This window comes from Podarcis melisellensis (genome assembly GCF_964234715.1).
Source record: "Podarcis melisellensis genome assembly, chromosome: 9".
In the NCBI taxonomy this organism is placed as follows: domain Eukaryota; kingdom Metazoa; phylum Chordata; class Lepidosauria; order Squamata; family Lacertidae; genus Podarcis; species Podarcis melisellensis.
In genome coordinates this window covers 12,968,808-12,991,387 of record NC_138541.1, presented here as the reverse complement: position 1 = coordinate 12,991,387, position 22,580 = coordinate 12,968,808, and the positions used below count along the sequence as shown (strand labels likewise).

At 46.7% G+C, this 22,580-nt stretch overlaps 2 protein-coding genes across 12 annotated transcripts in view; both read left to right on the top strand.

Moving 5' to 3' along the window:
- The window catches only part of SEC31A (SEC31 homolog A, COPII coat complex component), a 52,724-nt gene extending 45,295 nt beyond the window's left edge, over window positions 1-7,429 (top strand). For all 11 annotated transcript variants that reach the window (XM_081924792.1, XM_081924788.1, XM_081924796.1 and 8 more), the window contains 4 exons: window positions 294-584; window positions 2,395-2,514; window positions 5,409-5,480; window positions 6,845-7,429. In XM_081924792.1, coding sequence (XP_081780918.1) covers window positions 294-584; window positions 2,395-2,514; window positions 5,409-5,480; window positions 6,845-7,024 — 663 coding nt within the window. In that variant the 3' untranslated portion in view covers window positions 7,025-7,429. The remainder of the gene's footprint in view (window positions 1-293; window positions 585-2,394; window positions 2,515-5,408; window positions 5,481-6,844) is intronic.
- A 9,919-nt stretch (window positions 7,430-17,348) lies between these two features.
- SCD5 (stearoyl-CoA desaturase 5) overlaps window positions 17,349-22,580 on the top strand; it is a 43,582-nt gene continuing 38,350 nt past the window's right edge. The window contains exon 1 of the mRNA XM_081925275.1: window positions 17,349-17,898. Within this exon, the coding sequence (XP_081781401.1) occupies window positions 17,667-17,898 (232 nt within the window). The 5' untranslated portion in view covers window positions 17,349-17,666. The remainder of the gene's footprint in view (window positions 17,899-22,580) is intronic.

Below are 22,580 nucleotides of genomic sequence, written 5' to 3'. Positions count from 1 at the left end.
AACAGCAAGTTATACATGAATGAAGCTTGCCTGTTCCATCAACAGCTTCAAAAAGAACTCCTTTAAACTTAGCTAAATTGCTGGCTAGGGCTGATAGGAATTGTAGTCCAAAACGTCAGGCTAGCAGAGGCTGATTAAATGCCCGGCGAACAAGGAACTGAAATAACCTTTGATAGGTGAACAGCCCTCAAAACAGTGGTAGCAAATATCATTTCCTACTCTTGCCTAATTTTATCACACACCTGTTGCCATAAGAACTCAAATGAGCTCTTCTTTTCCTCCTCCTGCCTTAGGTGCCTGAGAACTTCCTGCCTCCGGTTCCCATCACAGCCCCGATAATGAACCCCATGTCGGACCCTCAAGCCCAGCTGCAGCAGCAACAGCAGCAGCAACAGCAGCAGCAGCCAGGAATGCCTCCTGCCCAGGTTCCGTTCCAGCCCTCGCATCTTCCTCCAGGCCAACCTAGCATGCCAAGCCCTTACCAGAACGTCCCACAACCTGGGGGCCAGACCATCATGACTCCTGCCATGTCCATGCCCAGCATGGAAGGGGCTCCTGGAGCGCCAATTGGCAACACCATGCAGGTAAGAGCTGGTGGCCAGGTGTCTTGGGCTGGCTGGATGCCAAGGAGTGGTGGGAGGCACCAGCCTCACTTCACAGACAGGGAGGCCATTATCTGGTTCAGGGGTCGGCAACCTAAGGCCCATGGGCCACAAGCGGCCCATTGGGGTTGTTTAATTGGCCCGTGGACCCCTGCCGCCCGCTCGGTCAGCTCCCGTGCGCTAAATTGGTGCAGAGCAGAGCAAGGACTGCCTTCCATGATGCTGGCCGGCTTCCCATTGGCTGCAGGAAGCTCCTGTAGCCAATGGGAAGCTGCGCACGCCTCCTCCGCGTCGGAAATAGTGTTTGTGCATGTATGCGCACACACTCCAGCCCAAAACACAAAAACTTTGCCGACCCCTGAATTTTGGTTGGATCCCCTCTATGCCTGATGTGGTAGCAGCCATGTAACCTGGACAGGCAGCTGTTGAATTTCTGAACGACTGATTGTTTCTTCTCCCTCCCACTTGCTCAGTGGGAGGTCTGTGGGGTCCTGCCTGAAGAAACAATCACCCTTTTGACTTGGGGGATTGTCTTTGAAAGCAAATGACTGGCAAATGATCGTGAGAGCCTTGTGGGTGGGTTGCTATGCGGTGAGAGACGTTGGCTCATTTGGAGCTGCATTGTTGAGGCAGGCAGGTTTTGCCCGTTTCATTTGATTTAGATCTTACTGATGTTTAGGCAGCGGTTAGCATTTTCTTTCCCTGTCCCAAAATCATTCAAGGGTGCAGAAATATGCACTCTAAACACCTGATTATCCTGTAGTAAGAGGGAATCCAGCATGAATGGGTTTTATGGTAAGGCACGATTAGCAGGGCTGCTTTAGCATTAAGAGGCAAATGTGGCAGGTACCATTAAAGGGCAGCAGATTGGTAGGTGTATAGAAGCAAGAGTCTTTTGGCCTTGGACTTTGTCACTGGACAGTTGGCCCAGAGTGGATATTAAAGAGGGGTTCTTGACTGAAGGAACACAGTGCCACCACCATGCCGAAGCTAAGCAGGTCTGAATCTGCTCAGTTCCTGAATCGGAGACCACCTGGGACCTGCGTGTCCATTGACTTGGGTTCCATGATGGAATATTAATGTAAAAATATAAAGGGGGGAGGATAGAAAATAATACATGGGAAGTGAGTTGCCAAGAAAATGTTGATTGTGGTCTTGGAAGTGCAACAGAAAGAATCATTCAGTTTGTAACTTAGGGGTTACCGTACTTTTTGCTCTATAAGACTCACTTTTTCCCTCCTAAAAAGTAAGGGGAAATGTGTGTACGTCTTATGGTGCGAATGCAGGCTGCACAGCTATCCCAGAAGCCAGAACAGCAAGAGGGATCGCTGCTTTTGCTGCGCAGCGATCCCTCTTGCTGTTCTGGCTTCTGGGATTCAGAATATTTTTTTCTTGTTTTCCTCCTCCAAAAACTAGGTGCGTCTTGTGGTCTGGTGCGTCTTATAGAGCAAAAAATATGGTAATTGTGTTACCAGTAAGAAGCGTGGAAGTGTTGCTTAGCAATCAGGCAGAATAGCATGATTCCTAGTGGAGTAGCACCTGCTCTAATAGGCTGTGTAGTTCTGCGGGAATTTTCCCTTTGTATGTTTGAACTGGAAGTGAAATCCTCTCCGTCCCTTTCTCCTCAAATCATACACTTTTTTATTTCGCTTCCTCAGTATCAAGACCTTCTCTCTGCATTCCATCTGTGTTATTTAAGTGACTTTGCTAACATGCGGTTCCCCTGGAGTAAAAAGACTGGGAGCAAATGATGACAAAGCGATATTCCAAATTACTCTTCCTTCCCCTCTAGCATGTGCAATCCTTGCCAACAGAGAAGATAATGAAAAAGCCCATACCTGAGGAACACCTTATCCTAAAGAATACATTTGAAGCTCTGATCCAGAGGTGTCTCTCTTCAGCTACCGATCCGGTATGTGTTTCTGTGTTTTGGTGGTGGTGTTTTTATATTAAAAAATGCATTTTATGTAGTGTAATCACACATTCAGAGCTGGTGGCATCCATCACTGTGTGGTGAGTCATCAGAAACGATTTATCACCAGCAGCTAGGCTCTCGCCAAGTGCTTCAGATATTCAGCCTATCAGAAAAATTGCAGTTACTGTGTGATTTACACAATGGGAGGGCATAATCTTAGGCTGTCTTCCCTTGCGGGCGACTCGAATTAAGATAAGTGCTTCTTCCCCAATCCAAATGGTTCAAGAAGACCTTGGAAATGCAGAGGCAGCAGCAAAAAATGAATGTTTTGCAGACATGGCCAGAAAAGGATTCAGCACCTTGGAGAGCTGCAAGTGAACAGTGGTAGGGAGCTGCAGATGGGCTTGTGGCCTGACTCTGTGGGATGCAAGTTTATATTGTCATTTTGGTCTGGGGGCTTGGAGTGGTTGGGTCCAGGGATACCAAAGAAGGATGTCAAAGAGATATCTGAAGAAGTGTGCATGCACACGAAAGCTCATACCAATAACAAACTTAGTTGGTCTCTAAGGTGCTACTGGAAGGAATTTTTTTTGTTTGTTTTCTTGTATGGCAGACCAACACGGCTGCCTACCTGTAACTAGTTCTAGAGTTTTATTAAAAGGAAAGGTGTAGACTTACAGCAAACCAGCCTGCCAGGTCTCCCAGCCTTTACAGACACGGGATGGACTCTGCAGCAAGGAGATGGCTTGTTTGCACCCAAGGAAATGTGCATATGTTTTTTATAGACAAAGCGACATACACCACTTTGCCAGCACTTCCCATCACTTCACCTGATCAGGTGAGGGTATTGGTGGCAAATTCCCAAATCTTACAGATAGTTTCCCTTACTGGGCCCAGAGCCCAGCACCCGAAGCCGACAGATGATGACATCAAAGCAAGCCAGTTTGCTTATATCACAGCAAGTGAATATAAACGTATATGAGCTCATTGCTGCAACTACCAATTAATTGTGGTAGTTATCTTGACTACCAAGATGGTGTTTGCAGAACTTCTGGAACAGCTCACCTTTGATTCAACACAGGGAGGTAGGGAAGACGCAGGAGCATTTCCTGTTGGTTGACAGCAGCAGAACCGCCTTCCATAAGCTAAGTGCTGGGTTCTTACTTTCACCTTCAAGGATACAGTTCTCTCAGGAAGATAATTGTGATTCAGACTCGACTGAGGAGCACCTACCTTTCTACCTCAAAGCCAGCAGTTCTGTGTGCTCTCTGTGCAGTCCCACATAAACAACTTGGCTTGTGCAACCCGCTGCTCTGAACCTCCTGGACCAAGGGTTGGTAACCTCCAGCCTCTGTGCCAAAATTGGCCTCCCTGGTCATTTCATGAAACTGCACCCACCTGTCCCACACCCTGTGTCATATGTGACTTGGGATATGGGGCTGGTAGATGCTTGGCCACAGAAAGAAGGACTGAACCCATTATCAGTTGATGCCTGTGAGGCGTTCTCAAAGTAAAGGATTAATAAGAATATACACAGAGGCTTGAACCAGCAAGACTCTGCGAAGGGTGCGTATAATAATCTCTCTCTGTGTCTCTCCACCCCTTGGCCCAGGTCATTTTATTCACAAAAGAACTTTTTACAGAGTATTCGTAAGAACCAATCAGATTTCTTCTGAGCATTTCAACAAACCCCACGTGGGAACAAAGTTAAACTACCAAAACTAATTAAGCACACATATTTCTGAGGTAAACAAAGAAAAGAACTACAAAGGAGTACATTTGGCAACCCCGGAGGTGATAAACAAGCAATATACATGATAAGAAGGATGGCCAGGAGGACAGCAATCATTATCACCTTTATGTGAGATCTATTTCCTGGCCCTAAGATTAACATCCTAGGATTAACATATCAGAAAAGCTACATCAAAGAAACTTGCCCACTATCTTTATGGCCCAGGGTGCCTTCCTGGCAAGCAACTGGAAGCATCTGGGCTGCATATGTGACTAGTCAAGAAAGAGAAATGGGCAGTAGAGGAAATGGCCAGAAATGCAGAGGGTTGTGGGATTTGATCAGAAATTATTGTCAATGTATCAAACCTAGTCAACACAATGCATTCATCATGGACACAATGGCTTGATGCATATTTTATAATTCCTCATAGTAATCCCACCTGACCCCACACTCTGGATATTTGCACTCCTACCTGGGGAGGTTCAATCCTGCATTGTTCAGGTTTGCCAGCCAACTGCTGGAACCAGCTGGTGTGCCAAAGCCTTGCCTAAAGTAGGATTGACACCCCCCACATGTGCATCAGCTGATGTGTGGGGGGTCGAATCCTACTTGGAGAGGAACTCCCCCCATGCTTAGGAGGCACATCAAAGTACATACTAATTCGTATGTATGTTTATGTTGGGATACTGCCGGGGAGACAGGGGCATCAAGCAGGCTCCAGCCACCGGCCGGCAGCTGGGCGATCACCGGTCTCCCTTGGAACAGCATCAAACAGCGACACTAGCCTCAGATATGTTTAGAGACTCGTGCACGCTCTATCAGCAGAGTGAATAAATCTTCGCACAACAGAAGTGGTGGACAGAGCCATGTGTAAGCATAATTTACAGCATTTTATTCAGCAGCGTGAACAAAGGAAAAAACATGTCTGCTTCCCTTCATGTCCAGCAAAACAGCTAAAGCAAAAGAAATATACAAAACGGAAGTTCCCAGCGAGCCTGTGCTGGAAGTAAACAGGAATGTGACACACAACAGTCATGCCTGTTCCTTTTAAGGGGGAATGGAACTATATCCTAACAGTTTATGTGTGTGTGCTGGTTGAGCATTGATAAAATTTGATAAGCTTGTTTAATGACTTCCTATGTTCTGGTCTCTTCTGTAGCAAACCAAGAGGAAACTTGACGATGCCAACAAACGCCTGGAGTTTCTGTATGATAAACTTAGAGATCAGACAGTAAGCTTTATTTATCATTGTGCATTATGCTTTGCCCTGCTCAGATTATCTTCCTCGCATTTCACCTCCAAGCCAGGCATTCTAAACTTCAGCAGCTGAACTGCTTCCTTCAGATCGTTCTCCAGCCTTCCTTATTTATTTTTGCATTGATTTCCCGCTTTTAAAAACTATTTGTTAACTAGAAGTAATTCCTGTGCTATAAGATGGGTCTGCAGTGTTTTGCAGAATAAGTAAATGCACTTCCTGGGTGGGATTTGGGAATCCGTTTTTGAAGCGATGTCACCAGAAGGTAGCTTTGTATGTGGCAGCTGGCTGTTTAAACAATCTGACAAATGGAGCATGTGGTAATTTCAGGCTGAATGTTGAGTTGGGCTCCTGGGAATCCCAAGACAGTGCTTAAAACTGTCAGCCCCCTTTAAACAGCATCAGAAATCCCCAAGCCAGATCAGAAGTAAGAAGTCCATAAATCTACTTCAGCATTCTGTCCCTACAGTGGCCGAGCAGAGTAAGAGGAGCCCAAGGGATAACTTGTGTGTATTGGGGAACCTGGGCCACCAACTTCCACCAGCCCCAGCCAACATGGCCCAGTTGGAGTCCAGCAACATCTGTAGGGCCACAGCTTCCCCATCCCTGGCCTACAGCATCGGTCATTATTGGGAGTCATGCTGACTCTGAAAAGACAGATTGCACACAGTTGCTGCCCCACTTGTGCAGATGCTGGTGGTGTCACAGCACAAAAAAACCAACTCTTGAAAAAAGTATTTGCTTCCAATCTCCAGCTGACGTATCATCCAGAACAGCATTTCATTCTGTACCAGAAATGCTCTCCATACGGGTTCCACCATGTGGGTTGGGGAAGTCCTGTAGTGGCGCAGGAGGCAACATTCTGTGGTCTTGGCAGGGCAGGGCAGGGCAGGAGAGGCGGACACACCGTTCCACATGCCCTGGAGCAGGGTTTCCCCAGCTGTTGTTGGACTACAACTCCCATCACCCCTGGCTAACAGTGGTCAAGGATGATGGGAATTGTACTCCACCAAGAGCTAGAGACCCAACTTTGGGAATTTCCTGCTAGAGGAACAGGAGAAGGGGCTGCTACTGCCTTGCACCAACCTGTTGCCGTTGGCGCTCGCAGCTGTCCTTGGAAGAAGTTGTTTGCTTGCCCCAGTTGCATCTGCCTTTGTGAAGTCGTGTAAAATAATAATACCACAACCATTGAGGAGGACAGATTTCTCCAGTGGCCATTTAACCACTCCACTCTGAGTGGAGTGCTTGGGGCCAAGAATGCTGATGTCAGGTTGGGGTTCCCAGATATCTCTGTGAAAAGGGTACCTTCTCAATTGTGTTTTCTCTCCCCCTCCCTCCAGCTCTCCCCGACGATAATCAACGGTTTGCACAACATCGCCAGGAGCATCGAAACACGGAACTACACGGAGGGGCTGAACATCCACACCCACATAGTCAGCACAAGCAACTTCAGCGAGACGTCTGCCTTCATGCCGGTGCTCAAAGTGGTCCTCACCCAGGCCAACAAGCTGGCCGTGTGAAGTGGGCTTTTTGCAGAGCAGAAGCATCCTGCTTTCGAAGTGGCGTGCTGCGAGATGGACCCCGGCCCTTAGAGCAGGATGCGATATAGAAAGCTGGTCACGACAAAGTCATTTTCTCTTCTCCCTCCCCACCCTACCCTTGCCGCAGATGAGCTTCGTTTTAGAAGGGCCAGCAAGTCCTGGTGCTTTTTCTTTCTCTCCATCTTTTATTACCCTTATCTGCAGATAAGTGTATTTAATTGCGCCACGTCATATACCCCATTTTAAATGCATGTTACCTGCTGCTTTGAAAGTGGCTTTTAAATACAGCAAAGAGGGGAGTTTGTGTGTAAGGCTGACCTCAGAAAGCAATTCCCCCCCCCCATTCCTCTGCATCAACAAGCAATTAAAATGTTTCAGATTCTATTTTCTGTGTGCGCTGAGTTATTATTCCTCCTCCTTAAGGCTTCCACAGTGTCAGTGGGATTTAGCTTAATTAATTTTTAGCTTGCTTAATAGTTTAATGCCTTTGCTTTCGTTAGGCCAAATGGCTATTTATTTAAACCCATTGCCTTGAAGTTATATATATATATATATATATATATATATATGCTTTCGTAGATTTTCACGGGTACAGGAATGCCGGTTTTGGTGTCCTCGGGTGTCTTCCCGTGTAAAAGTTGGGGTGTCTAGGCGACGTTTCGACGAGTGAGACCTCGTCGAAACGTCGCCTAGACACCCCAACTTTTACACGGGAAGACACCCGAGGACACCAAAACCTGCATATATATATATATATATATATATATATATATATATATATATATTCCCCCTTCCCATGCTGATTCCTTCTATAATGGAGGCCAGATCAGTGCCAGAGGAACCTCATCAAAATGGTACTAAGGTTGGTTTTGATAGATCAGACAGCAAAGTTCCCATGTCTGTGAGTCAGTTGGAATGATGGCATCTTTCGAACATCTTGTGTGTGTCAGCTTTCAAAACAATGATTTCCAAACTCTCTACTTCCCTGAAAGGACAGCTGCCAAGCTGTCCTTTTGTGTTGCAAAGGATTTTGAAGCATCTTCAGGCATATGCGAAGTTCATCTGGGGCACTGGCCCGGCCTGTGAGGCCTTACCGTTGCCCCAAATGAAATAAAAATGTGATCACAAACTCTGTATTCTCTGGTATCTACACCTTAGAAGGGAAGATGTGAAGTGGAGAGGTGAGTTTTATTTATTTATTGGCCTGGAGGCCATTTCTGATGCTACACTCCACCAGGCAAGCTACTCCTACCACAAAACTATTCCTCCCCTTATTTGACGTTTACCTGACACAACATGTATTTACGCATGCTGTAAAAGCTTGCCAATTCTCCTTGCCTCGAGTAGATTCTATGTGCTTCCAAAGCAACCTGTTTTTATTGAGCATTCATTCTGATTTGTTTGTGGGCAGGTTCGACGATGTTGCGTCAAAGCAACTGTTCTACCACACTTTGCAGTACGTTTTCTGGCCACTTGGCTTACACAGAAAGTCTGATATTTGGGGGAGGCAGGTTTGTGGTGCCAGACCTTCCCGTCAGCTACAATTGTGCAACCTAAATTTGCCAATATTTTGTTGGATCCCACTCAAAAATAATGATAGTCTGTAAGCTCCCTCTGTCTGGGAAGCTCCTGGCTGTTGCAGACATGTGTGTCTCCCAGCCTTCAAGTAGACTGAGGCAGAATAACAAAAGGATTTGAAGCCATCTACATCTTTGCTTATCATATTAACCAATCAATAGCTTAACTTTCCCTGAACTTTGCTCAGCATATAACAGAACTATACAAGACAAACGTATAATCATAAAAGCAGCAATAAAACAACGTAAGATGAGTTACATCTCTCTCTGTCTTGCATTGTTTTAATGCTGCTTTTACAATTGTAAAAGGCACCAAAGAGCAAAAATACCCACCTTGCAGAGAGTGAGATAGGTAAAAGAATCTGATTTTTAAAAGTCTCTTAAGAGTATGAAGATACTTGCCTGCAACTGAAGACCTTTATTGAAAGCATTGGGTGAGACTTGGGACTATAAATGACTATAAATGAGGGACCACTCCTTAAAAAAAGTCCTTTCTCTTGTTACCACCAACTATTTGTCAGTTTCCAGGAGCACGTGGAGACCGGCCTCCATGGATATGTGGGTGCACCAAATCCTGTATTTAAAAGCCTAAAGGAGAAAGTTTGAGTGAAATTTTCATGGGTGCGGTTTTAGGCCTTTTACTGCATTTTTCTTACCTTTGACGTGGCCAGAAATGAAACAGATTTTCCCAGGTCCTTACAACAGCTTTCATCCTAGCTGATACTGCACAAGTCAGTTTCCACGTTGCAAATTAAAATTCCATATGTGAGCTTGCCAAAAATTCAAAAGACCAATTACTAGCAAGCGCAAAGCCCCCAGGAATGCTTTGTGCTGACCAAAGCCTCTTGAGCATTAATGTGGAGAGCAATCTACTGCACCTCTTAACTCTCTAGCGGGAGATTCCTGTTTCATGTTGATACTTCCCGAATAAACCTTTTATCAGCCCATAAATCTGAGGAAATCCTGGTTTTCTGCACAGGACTTGTAGATTACCCCGCACTGAGCTACAATTCCGGCAACCTTAACAAGCCACAGCTCCCAATAATTTGGGGGGGGGGGAGGAGTGGGGAGGGGATATGATTTAAATCAGGGGTCAGCAAACCTTTTCAGCAGGGGGCCAGCCCACTGCCCCTCAGACCTTGTGGGGGGCTGGACTATATTTTGAAGGGGAAAGAAATGAATGAATTCCTATACCCCACAAATAACCCAGAGATGCATTTTAAATAAAAGGACACATTCTACTCATGTAAAAACATGCTGATTCCCAGACCGTCCATGGGCCGGATTTAGAAGGCAATTGGGCCAGATCCGGCCCCCGGGCCTTAGTTTGCCTACCCATGATTTAAATCTCTGTACACAGTGCTATTCTGCTGGTTACAATACAAGGCTTCCTTTATAACCTAATTTCACCTGGGTGAGGGGGAGATTGGGTGCCACCCCAGTAACCCATGTATTTGCTTGGTCAGCTCCTACCATAGCCTCCTGTTTCTTCCCCCACCCTGGGTGTTGCTCATTCATTGACAGGCTTTTCTGCATTTTTTAATGGCAGGTGTTTCTCTTCCCCTTTGTTTTCCCCTGGGAGAATATTCTGGAAGGGTCTTTGACAAGCCTTAAAAATATTTTGATTTCCCCCCCCCCCAACTGTATGTTCTCTTTGCTAGTGCAGTTGCCTCCAGAGACCTACCTCATAATTAGCTCATTCCTACAATGTTCTTTTCCCCTCCTCCTTCATGGTACGTTTTATTAAAAGTCCTCCCTATTCCTGGCTTGCCGCCCAACACTATACATTAAGCTGGGCGATAAATGGGCCACCACATGCTGCACTCTATAAGAGGGTGGGGAATCGTAGTTTTCACATTCCCAAGCCATTCTACCTCAGGAGAGTTTTCTCTAGGCTGAAATAGCAACTGCAGAGCTACGTCTCTTAAAGAGGGGAGGCCAGGGGTGGGAATCCTCAACTCTGGTGGCCAAATTTAGCTCTCCAACCCTGCCTGTCTGACCCTGACGACTATGGGGTTGCGGCGCTCATCTCGCTTTCAGGCTGAGGGAGCCAGCATTTGTCCACAGACAGCTTTCCAGGCCACGTGGCCAACATGACTAAACCACTTCTGGCATGACAGAACACTGTTACAGAAATCAGAGCGTGCAGAAATGCTGTTTACCTTCCTACTGCAGTGGTACATATTTATCTACCGGTACTTGCGCCAGTGTGCTTTCAAACTGCTAGGTTGGCAGGAGCTGGGACAGAGCAACGGGAGCTCACCCCGTCGTGGGGATTCGAACTGCTGACCTTCTGATCAGCAAGCCCAAGAGGCTCAGTGGTTTAGATCACAGAAGTCCCATGCGAGGATCGAACCTGCAACCATGGCGTTATCAACACCACACTAAACAATTGAGCTATCCATGCCCTTGAGGGTTCCCCCCCCCCCCCAGCTAGAGTGTGTTCTTGAACTCTGCTAATGCTTCTTACTTGCCCCGGTGAAGGATAAAGAGGGGCGGGGTTGTGGAGCGCATGTCAAAACTAGCCTTCCAAACAGAGGCAAAATTTGCAGGCATTGCTCCACCCACTTTTGCACTGGTTCCGCCCACCACGCACATGTGGCCCTGGGAGAGTTGCTCAAATGTAAATGTGGCCCTTGGTTGAAAAAGGTCCCCCCATCCCTCAGACAAGCTCTTTTCCACCACCAATCTTGGCCTGTCTTGCTACTTAATCCATAATAAAAATAAAAGCTATTGAAGCTCCCAAGTTTTAATAGGTTAATACTGGATTTCCCAATACAGTGACATCCAGATATTTTGGAGTACAACTCCCATCCTGGCCAATGGTTGGCAGCGCCGGATTGGGGCTGATGGAAGTTCCAGTCAAAAACATCTGGAGAATACTGGGGCAATAGCACCTTCGCTTCAGTTGCCAGCCACATCTAAATTATGTATTTAAAGCACTGTGATGCAATTTGCATGAGTTCTGCCAAAGAATTCTGGGAGCTGTGGTTTGTTAGGTGCTGAGAGTTGTTTGGAGAACCCTATTCCCCTCCAAGAGCTACAATTCCACGAGTGGCTTTATGACCGATTCCTCTTCACAGGGGACTCTGGAAATGGTATCACTGATACCCAGCACCCTGAATAAACTACAGCTCCCAGAATTCTTTGTGGAAAGTCGTAACTATTTACAGTGGTATCATAGCATTTTACATGCATGGTTTGACTGTCGCTGCAGATTATTATTATGCCATATCAGAGGAGGACAACATGTCTACAGCACTTCAGTAAAGGTAAAGGGACCGCTGACCATTAGGTCCAGTCGTGACCGACTCTGGGGTTGCGGCACTCATCTCGCTTTATTGGCCGAGGGAGTCGGCGTACAGCTTCCGGGTCATGTGGCCAGCATGACTAAGCCGCTTCTGGCAAACCAGAGCAGCACACAGAAACGCCGTTTACCTTCCCTCTGGAGTGGTACCTATTTATCTACTTGCACTTTGACGTGCTTTCGAACTGCTAGGTTGGCAGGAGCAGGGACCGAGCAATGGGAGCTCACCCCGGCGCGGGGATTCGAACCGCCAACCTTCTGATCGGCAAGTCCTAGGCTCTGTGGTTTAACCCACAGCGCCATTCGCACTTCAGTAGCCAGCTATAAAATTGCAAAATAAAAGCAACCACCTACAGTACAGCTGTTGCACCTAATTTCCAAATACCAGGAATATTAGTATTGATCATTATGTTGATTATCTCCCCCCACCCTTCAAGGAGCTCAAATGAGCATATATGAGTTTCACATGTCCTCATCTGCCCCCAGTATTATTTTATCCTCTCAAAACTCCGGGGGAAGTGAGGTGGGCTGAGAGTTAAGAACAAGCCCAGGATCACCCAGTAAATTAAAAGCCAGAAACCTGCTGCCCTTTAGATGTTGCTGGACTACAAGTCCCATCATCTGTGTCCATTGGCAATGCTGGATGGGGTTGGTAGGAGTTGGAGTACATCTTCATCTCAGAAGGCCACAGGTTTCTTTACCACTCCCATGCCCAGGAAACTTTCTGAGTGGGGATTTGAAACCCAGGCTCCCTAGTCATTGTTCAACACGTGGACCACGGAATCAGCATTATCTTAAAGCTGTCGCCAAAAATAAGACATGGAAGGAAGCCGGTTCCATTAAAACTGCCTTCTCCATCTTGCTTCTTACTAGCCCCAGATGAAGCTGTCCTCTAGTTCCCGTGAACTATTTTCTCTCCTCTGCGAATCTGGGTCATCCTTCTGATCTGATACTCATGAACTGTGTATTAACAAATCCCGCAGCTGGGATACAGAGCGGGAGAGGAGCTGTCATTTTTCTTCCAGGACAGCTCTGTAATGTGATAGAGGGGATAAAATAAATGAGGCCAGGCCAGCAAACAGTGGTGGATAACATCGTTTTATAGAAGGGGCGGGCGTGAAGGGGAGGAGCGGCATAAATGTTATCTGGGCTTCTGAGTCAAGCTGATTCATTATTGTCCCAATAATATTAGAATTTTGACTGCAAGAGAAACTGGCTTGAGAAGAACTGGAGCTTTCCAGACGAACCATGTTTTATTTATGCGTTAATTTATTTTGTCATTACATTAATATCCCCCCTTTCCTCCAAGGACACGAAGGCAGTGTACCTAGTTCTTCCTCTCCCCATTTTATCCTCAGCCAGCATGGTTCATGACTGAATGGGAATTTTGTGGGATGTGAAACACAAGAGCAGTCAAGTACAACATTCCTAGAGTGAACATGTTTAGACATGGGGAGGAATGTTTGTCCAGCCAGCAGGTAAACTTCCTGTTTCCTTCTGGGCTGGGACAGACTTCCTCTGCATGTGGCTAGAGGTGGGCGTGGCCTCACCTGTGCAGGTAACGACAAAAGCACAGGGCAGGGCAGCCATCTCTCTCTCTCTTTGACTACATACATCAAAGAAACAACATCTGCTTAGCCAAAGATGCTTCCAGCAATGAGCGGGCAAAGGGACTGTCTCCTTATGAGATAGTTTCCAGGTGTATGTTACTTTTCTAAGCTAAGTCTGCCTTCTGGGATCCAATTGTGAACAGAATGTGAGTAAACTCTTCTATACTTTTATAGAAGACTGTGTCGTGTCTTATCTTTTATGAGGGAATAAGGGGGAAATACCTGAACAGTTATTATAGAGGCTTTAGCGAGCCTGAGCAAACGCATCCGCTGCAAGTTTAAAAGGGGGAATGTTACTCTGCTAAAATTGTGAACTTGTTAACACAAGTTGGAAAGGCTATAATCAAACAATATATCCTCTCCTTCATCCCTGAACATTCCCACAGATTTGAACCCTGGTGTCCCAGGTCCTATATGGTTATAGGCTACACAGTCCCTACCTTTCCCTGGTATCATTACAGAAAAGGGGTGGGCTATACATATTCCTCATAATAAACAAGCAATGGAACCAATCACTGCAGAGCTCCGCCCACCATTGTGAGGTCAAAGGAGGAGGTGGTGATGATGATGCCCCTCCAGCTGCTGCCATTGGCTGTGGAATCGACGGCCCGTGATGTCACAAAAGCACAAGGCAATCAATATGGCTAACCTGACTCAACAACCTACCCCACCGCCCCATTCCACACACAAACAAGCCACACTGAAACCTACTGAAAGCAACCAGCCAAGATAATCGCTCACGTTATCAATAAAAATAAATACATACCTAAACAAAGGGCCTAATCGTGTGATGCTGACACAAACCCCTACATTAACAGTAGGCAATAGAACAACAACAACAAAAACCAATACCCCCAACTCTTTCCCCCTATTTACCCCCAACTGTAAGCTGCAGAGATAGTGCAGGATAGTGCGCACCCCAGAAATGATCTCTTTCAGCTTCTGCCTTCTGGAAGAAAGTACAGGGTTATAAAGACTAGGACTAGCTGCCTGAGAAACAGCTTCTATCCAAATGCGGTTTTGGTTTTAAACTCAGTGTAAGGTAGTCTCTATGGGAGTATATTATATTTAATTATGGGGTATCAGAGTTTTTAGGGGGTTATCCATGCTGGGGTAGCAGGCTTGTTGGTTTTTGAATGTCTGATGTAGATTTTTTCAATTTCGTTGCTCTGTATGGGACAATGACAATAAAGATTATTGTATCGTTAATGACAGAAGTGCCTCCCAATGAATGTAAATGAAAATTTAGTGTTTCTTTGAAAGTGAAGATAATAGATGTACCTTTCCCTGTTTCTCTGTTTGTTTTGTAACACAAAAAAAACTTTAATAAAAACTAATTTTAGAAAGCACATGGCACCTGAGTGGATAGATGAAGGTGTGCCAATGGGGTAAGCCAAGGCTAAAAACTTCTTCCTTTCCAAGGATAACATAGAGTGGACAACAGCTGGGTCCTTCCACACTGGTTGGTTTCCTTCCACATGGCGGTGAGGCAGAAGGAGGCAATCCTTCAGCTGTGGGATGCTGTGGAGCACTGAGAAGGCAAGTTGACTTGCTAAGCAAGACTGAAAGCAGCTGATAGTCATGGTCAGAAGCAAATCCGTGTCTCTGTTTATTTTTGGGTGAAGCATAAGCGGACCAACACAGTCAACAATGATGAACACACAAAACCACGGTACAGTGGTACCTCTGGTTAAGAACTTAATTCGTTCTGGAGGTCCGTTCTTAACCAGAAACTGTTCTTGACCTGAGGTACCACTTTAGCTAATGGGGCTTCCCGCTGCCACCACACAATTTCTGTTCTCATCCTGAAGCAAAGTTCTTAACCTGAGGTGCTATTTCTGGGTTAGCGGAGTCTGTAACCTGAAGCGTCTGTAACCCGAGGTACCACGGTACTCTGCAGGTCAACAGAAGTGCAGCCTCCTCCAGCCTAGCAACTGGACAGATGTTGTCTATGTGCCTTTCACCAAACATAACAGCACCTTCAGAGAAAGTTTAGAGAGGAAATTTCATCCACCAACTGCAACCTAAAATAAACGTTGCATCTTTCCAGTTGCTGCAGCAAGACTTGTTCTCCTGCATTCTATTTTATCTTTAGCAATGCTTTCCACCAGTTTTCCTGAGGTAGATGTTATGCTAACCGGCCTGTAATTTCCAGGACCCTCCTGAGAACCCTTTTGTAAAAATTGTGTTCCAACAGCGGTCTTCCGGTCTTCACGTACAGAGGCTGATCTGAGGGACAAGTTACATATTTTTGTGTGAAAAGATCAGCAATTTCACATTTGAACTCTTTTGAGAACTCTTGGGTGTATGATTTCACAGAGCCGTAGAATTGTAGATCTGTCAGTTTTTATTTTGTCAATCAGGCCTAGAGCTTCAACTCTTGTCACAACTAACTGCATCAGTTCTTCATAATCTGCATATTCCTGCTGCATATGCTTTATACATCCCAAGCATATGGCATGTATTTGACACTGACTGAAGCAGAACAAAAAACAAAAAATTGTGGTTGATATAACTGTTTGGCTCCCAACACTGGCACCATTCCTATATAGCTCTGTGTGTGTGTGTGTGTGTGTGTGTGTGTGTGTCCACCCGCCCTCCTTATTTTCAGTATTAAATTGGGACGCTTGTCAATTGGTGCTAAAGACCTTCCCCACCCTCAGGCTTTTTAAACTGTGTTTTAAACCCAGACTGTTTCATGCTGTCTCTGTTGTAATGATCTTAATTTTTATTTTATTTTTGCTGTCTCCTATTCCTTGCTGCTGGTTTCAGTCTTGATATATTCAGTGGCGTAGCATGGGGGTGCAGGGGGGGCTGGCTGCACCGGGCGCAACATCTGGGGGTTAGGGTTAGGGGGCGCAAATCCACGGGTTAGGGGGCGCAAATCCACGGGTTAGGGGGCACAAATTACTTGCCTTGCCCCGGGTGCTGACAACCCACGCTACGCCACTGGATATATTATATTTGTTTAAGCACGGTTTTGCTTGTAAGCCGCCCAGGGAATAATTATTGAAGGGTGGCTATAGAGAGGGTGTAGCTGTGTGTTCTTAAAAGACTCAGGTCTTCGGCACTCATTGGCCGAAAATGTTCCTGTCATATGCTAATGTATACTTAGAACCGTATACCACTCTTAGAGATGCAAATGTAGGCCTCTGAGCAAATTTAAGCTGGCGGGTGATTGGGGTCCCAGGAACCCTGTAAGCAAGTTGTGGTGTGTGTGTGTGTGTGTGTTTTTGGTATGGGGTTTTGTTTTGTTTCCAAAGGAGAGGAAGGAAATCTGGAGCTTCGCACTAAAGATCTTGGGCTTCACCTCCCTGACTCTACCCCTAACAATGGCCCCAGTCAGCTAAAAGCAGCAAGGCTAAAATGCACCATTTAAAACAGTGACTAAACTGGGGTCAACATCTCTTTGAACCCAAGGCCTTAAGGGAGAAGTCCTTTTGTTGTCGGCTGCATGTGCTGAAGGATTTTAGATACCCATTCAGCAATTTAACACACACACACACACACACACACACACAGAGGTCCCACAGCTACCACACAAAGACCTGGGAGTGTGTGGGCCTTTTCTGCAATAGGTTGCCTATGAACTTGCTATATATCAAACACACCTTTCTTTGTTGGACGGAGACTATATCTCTCTATTCAGTCTGGCCAATGTGTGGCAATAGTAGACAGGGATGCTGTGCATCTCTGGCTCTCCCCCCCCCCTTTAAGAGCGCCGCATCTGATTCTGATTGGCTGTAGCTATGCAGGTCTTTTCCTCTCCTTCTCTTTCTCCCTCCCTCCCTCTTTTTTTTTTTTCATTCTCTGTTGCTGTGCGGAATTTGGCTCCGGAGCAGCAGCAGCAGCAGCATGGACGAGATGCCTGCAACAGATGCTGCCGCCGCTGCCCAGCGACCAGGCTCCCGCCGGTAGACCGTAGCCCCTGAGCAAAGTGCTGGGAAGGAGGAAGGGGAATCTTTAAAAAGGAAAGGGTTTTTTATTTATTTTAAAAAAGCAAACTCAGAAGTAAGGGAGAAACCTGCCCCTAAAAGAGGGAAGGAAAAAAGGGGAGGAGTGGGGAGAGAAACAAGAACCAAAGTAAAAGGAAAGAGAGGGCATCTCTCCCCGCCTGCCTTTCGGCCATGTCCAAGCCCGTCGAGGAAGAGGCCAAGATGCCCCTCTCTTCTTCCTCCTCCTCCAGCGAGGGGAGAGATGGCAGCTCCGCGGACCCTGCGCCCGAGAGGAGCCCCGGGAAAGTTGGGCACAGGCAGGAGATCGTCTGGAGGAATGTCATCCTCATGGCTCTGCTGCACGTCGGGGCGGCGTATTCCCTGCTCCTCATCCCCAGAGCGCATCTCTTCACCCTGATGTGGGGTAAGTGGCTCCCCTTCTCACTGCCACCCCCCATCACCAGAGATTTAAGTGTTTTCCCCTTTATACAAGGCATGTTGTTGTTTTGTCTGCCTGTTCCCCAGGGGATTAATTCATAATGCAGGCCTCCTTCCCCCCCGTCTGGGTTCCCCACCCCCAGAGGACCAGTTGTGTGGGTGTGGGTGCTTTTCTCTTTTAAAAAATGATATATTTCTCGCCCACTTCGCTGCTTTTGAAAGTTCTGCATCCGCCCCACCATCCCAAGCTTTGGGCTGTTGTTTCCTTTTGCAAGATCAAACTCTGTCGATGCACCCAGTCGCCACCCTCTGCTTTGTCCTTTGAACATTTCCGAATGTCAAATGCGCTCCCCGATTTTGCTGCTAGGTGGGTAGGAGCGCGGAAATGGAAGGCAGCCCATCCATTAAGCACCTTGCTTGTTTAGACAAAAGAACGGCTCATAGGTATGCCCTGTGCAAAAGCTGGTCTTGTGAACGCCCACTTAGAGATTGCACGGGCTGTGCTGGGTGAGATACAGGCTGTAGTAGCAGCTGAGTAGCCCTGGGGTAAAGCAGTGGTAACTTATATGTATATAGCTTCTCTTACAAGCATGTGAGTGGGGAGGGGGTTTCTGCATGTGTTTAAGAGGGAGGGAACTCAATGTCTTTGCAGAGGATTCTAACAGAAAACAGCATTAAAATCAACATGCCAGGAACTGGAGGCCCACTGCAAGACATCCTTCGACTGTTCTGGATGCAAGGTTCAAAATGCAAAGACTTCTTTATAGTGCAAGGAGTGGTCCGTGGTGTGCTGATCCTATAGGTTCAAGGGATTTTAAAGTAATTTGCATTTAGGACCAGCGTGTTTAAGTTGTCCTGTGTTTTTGACCCGTCAACCTGGATCCAGCTTACTTTGTAGGGTCACTTCTGTTATCCTCCGCATGAAACCCCCCCAAAAAAATCACGAGCAGGGCTGAAGAAAGAGAGAAGCGCTGTCTAACCAAGGTGCTGGACCAGTGCAACAATTGAGAATTGTTAGGGCTTAGCGTCGCACAGGATCAGGCCACAGTGGTCCCAAATAGATGCATTCCCTACAGCGACAAAAGATTATTCTCCCACTCTGCCTTGTGAATCATGCTCTGCCTGGTGTGTTCGCATCGCCTTGCTTCTAATGTATCTTGCACAGAGATACGGTTTGCCCGCTTCTGCTAGAGCCTGAAGTGAGGATTCGGTTTCAGCCAGCGTTAACCGCGGAAGCCATGTTCACCAACAGCACTCTCATCCTTAGAGCGGACTCTCCCGCCCCCTTACACCAAGCAAGCTGCAGGAAGAAAATAGTTTCTCTGTGCATGAGCAGTGTGCTTTTCCCTTGCCACTGGATGCCTGCAACCAGTTCTCGTGCATCTAAGATTATTATTATTCCTTATTCAGATGGTGCTTTGCAGACGGATATAAGCACAATTCAGTTCCTGCCCCGAGGAGATTACAGTCAATACTTATGCAACAGGGAAAGCATCAAAAGGGAGAGAGGTGGAGGTGATAAAAAATAAACCAGGGCTTTAGTCCAAAACATTGGAGAAGGATGAAGGAAAAAAATTCAGGTGCATGCTTCAGGTTTAGTTTTAGTTAAGGATGAGACTTAAGAGGCTCCAGGTGAAAACTTTAATGGCAATGGCGGTTTTTATGGAGCAAAATGAAGGAGACAGAACTTCCAGGTGAGTGAGGACCTTTTCCCAGTAGCTTTTCAACCCCTGGCTTTGCTGCTGGAAAACTAAGCACAGCCCAATGTCATTGCCTGCAAACAGTTCCCCTTGTAATGCCCTCTGGCGCAATGACATTGTGAACCTCATCTGACGCCTTTTCCCCTCTCCTTCCATTCTCAGCTGTATTGCTTGATTGTGCAACATTCACCTGGGATCTTTTCTCGAGCCCAGCGGCTCCAGAGCTGCGACACCAGAGGCCGCCCAGTTTAATTTCCAAGCCCTCTTTGTTTCTTCTGAATAGACCTCCCTCACCCGCCCCCTTCCACTATCACGTGCAGAAATGGTGAAGGCTAGAAAAAGTCTCTTACACACCGATGTTTCCAAATGCGAAGACTGACGCTTCATCTTCACATTGAATGCTTGAGAAGGAAGAGTGATAGTCAGTATGACAGCTATACTCTCTCTGCAAATCAATGCCATTTTGCTTGTATTCTATTCTATTGGTAGTTGAAAAGTGATTTAGTTGGTAAACAGAAAGTTGCACATTCCCCCTCTCCAGTAGTGAAGTGCACTGCAAACTCGCTGTATTTTTTTGAAGGGGGGGGGAGAGAAACAGCTGTTTTGCTTGCTGCAAAACTACCTCCACCAAATCCTTTGTGTGGACTAGATATTGTGCTATTGCCTCCGAATCAGTCCTAGAGGAATGCACAACAAAAAGCCTCAGTACCCCCATTTTACAGATAGAGGAAGCTGAGTCTGTTTGGTGAATCACTCGCTCAGGGGACATCCATCAATATTCTAGCTAAATAGGAATTTGAACTCCGGATCTGGCATAAGGTGTCACTGGCATGGTGACAACAACACCCAGCTCTGCCTCTCTTTTTCATCTGAGTTAGATGAGGAAGTGGGAGTATTGAATCAGCGTCTGGGATCAGAAATAGATTGGATGAGAGGCGATAAACAGCAGCTTCAGTCCTGACAAGACAGATTCATTATTTGGTGCGTGTTTTGTCTAACCAGGAGAGAGATGTTCAGCTTGTTCAGGGAGGGGCTACAGCCCCCCTAAAGGACCAAACTGGTAGCCAGGGAGTGCAGGTAGTTCCAGTTTTGTCAAGCAAAAGGCAGGACCAGCACAATATATTTTACTGCTTGAGGCAAACGACAACATGCCCGCCACAATCCCAAGTATGGAAGCCAACTAGATTGCCAGCTGAACCTGACTTCAGCTCTGGCAGTAACATTCAAGGGCACCAAACTAGCTTACTGTCATGGACTGGATGGAAGCAGAGGAATGGGGGGTGGGCACCAGCTGGGAAACCCCCAGGGGAAGAAGGCTCAGAGCCAGGGGATTGGTGATGGGATGACGATGAGTGGTCAGAGGTAGAAGAGGGGGCAGACTGGGAGGAGGAGGTATCAGAAGCTGGAGAGGCAACAGGCTTTAGTGAGCAGGAAGAGGCTAGGGCAGAAAGCAGTCCAGAACCAGAGACAGGAGAGGAGGGGGACCAGGATACAGAGACGAGGCAGGCTGCTGAAGAATCCAGGGATTCTCCCCCTCCTGCTGCGACCAGATCCCCTCTCTCCTGGTCTCCCAGAACACAGAGAGGAATTAAGAGGGTGGAGCAATGAGAGAATAGACGAAGGAGCCTGAGATTGCTTGAGAAGGACCTGGGAGAGGAGGAGCTTTAGAAAGCAGTGGGAAGGACCTTCAGTCCTTGCAATTGCCTCACTGGGGCAAGATCTATGGGGAAGGCCTGCACTGTTTTGGTTTCTCTGAATAAAGCGTTCACTTCACTGACTCCAGGTGATTTATTGCTGACTTATGCCTGACTCCTGACACTTACTGAATGCAGGACAAGTAATTCTGGCACACAGAGCTGTCCTCTAGTTGAGGGAACAGCGAGGGAGAAGGGAGTGGCTACCACTGCTCCTCCCCCCCAGCATCTGCCACCTAAGGCAGTTGTCTCACTCTGCCTAATACTAGGGCCGGCCTTAGGAAGAGGGCCTCTGTGACGTAAAGCACTTTTCAGCAGTTAAGGCTGCTGCACCAGTCTCCACAGCTCTGCGCAGACCTCCCCATTTGTGGCACAAAGTCGTCTTTCTCGCTCATCCTCAACGTGCTGCTTTCGATCCAGAGCGATTCTAGAACTTGCCGTCCACAAGGTGGGTGTGGCTACTCAAGACCTCTTTGAAAACCCTCCCCTAAATTAAGCTATTCGCGCATTCCCCTCCCTGCACATGCCCCCCCCAGCTGAATGAAGTGGGAGGTAGTCATTGCCACTTTGTTATTTGTTATTTTTTATTTATTCGCCCACCCACAGTGTCCTTGTGCAGCTGTGGATACGTCCCTGTTCCTGGTACTGCCTCCATATCTTTTCAAATGGGGACACTGCGGGGTGTAACACGGAATCAATCTTCACTGAGCTTTCATTTTCAGAATGTGAAATTGAGAAAACTGAGAAAAGCACTTTGCGGGGTCATAAAATATGCTGTAGACCCCACGTGGAGCATAAATTCGTGTGCATGCAGCATTCGTGGACAGAGATAGCCTGTCCAAAGTTACCCATATTCTGGTAGCCTCCAGATTTGAGTACAGTGGTACCTCGGGTTAAGAACTTACTGTATTTTTCGCTCTATAAGACGCACCAGACCACAAGACGCACCTAGTTTTTGGAGGAGGAAAACATGAAAAAATATATCCTGAATCTCAGAAGCCAGAACAGCAAGAGGAATCGCTGTGCAGTGAAAGCAGCAATCCCTCTTGCTGTTCTGGCTTCTGGGATAGCTGCACAGCCTGCATTCGCTCCATAAGACACACGCACATTTCCCCTTACTTTTTAGGAGGGAAAAAGTGAGTCTTATAGAGCAAAAAATATGGTAAGTTCTTAACCCGAGGTACCACTGTACTCAAATCTGGAGACTACCAGAATACAGTGGTACCTCGGGTTAAGTACTTAATTCGTTCTGGAGGTCCATTCTTAATCTGAAA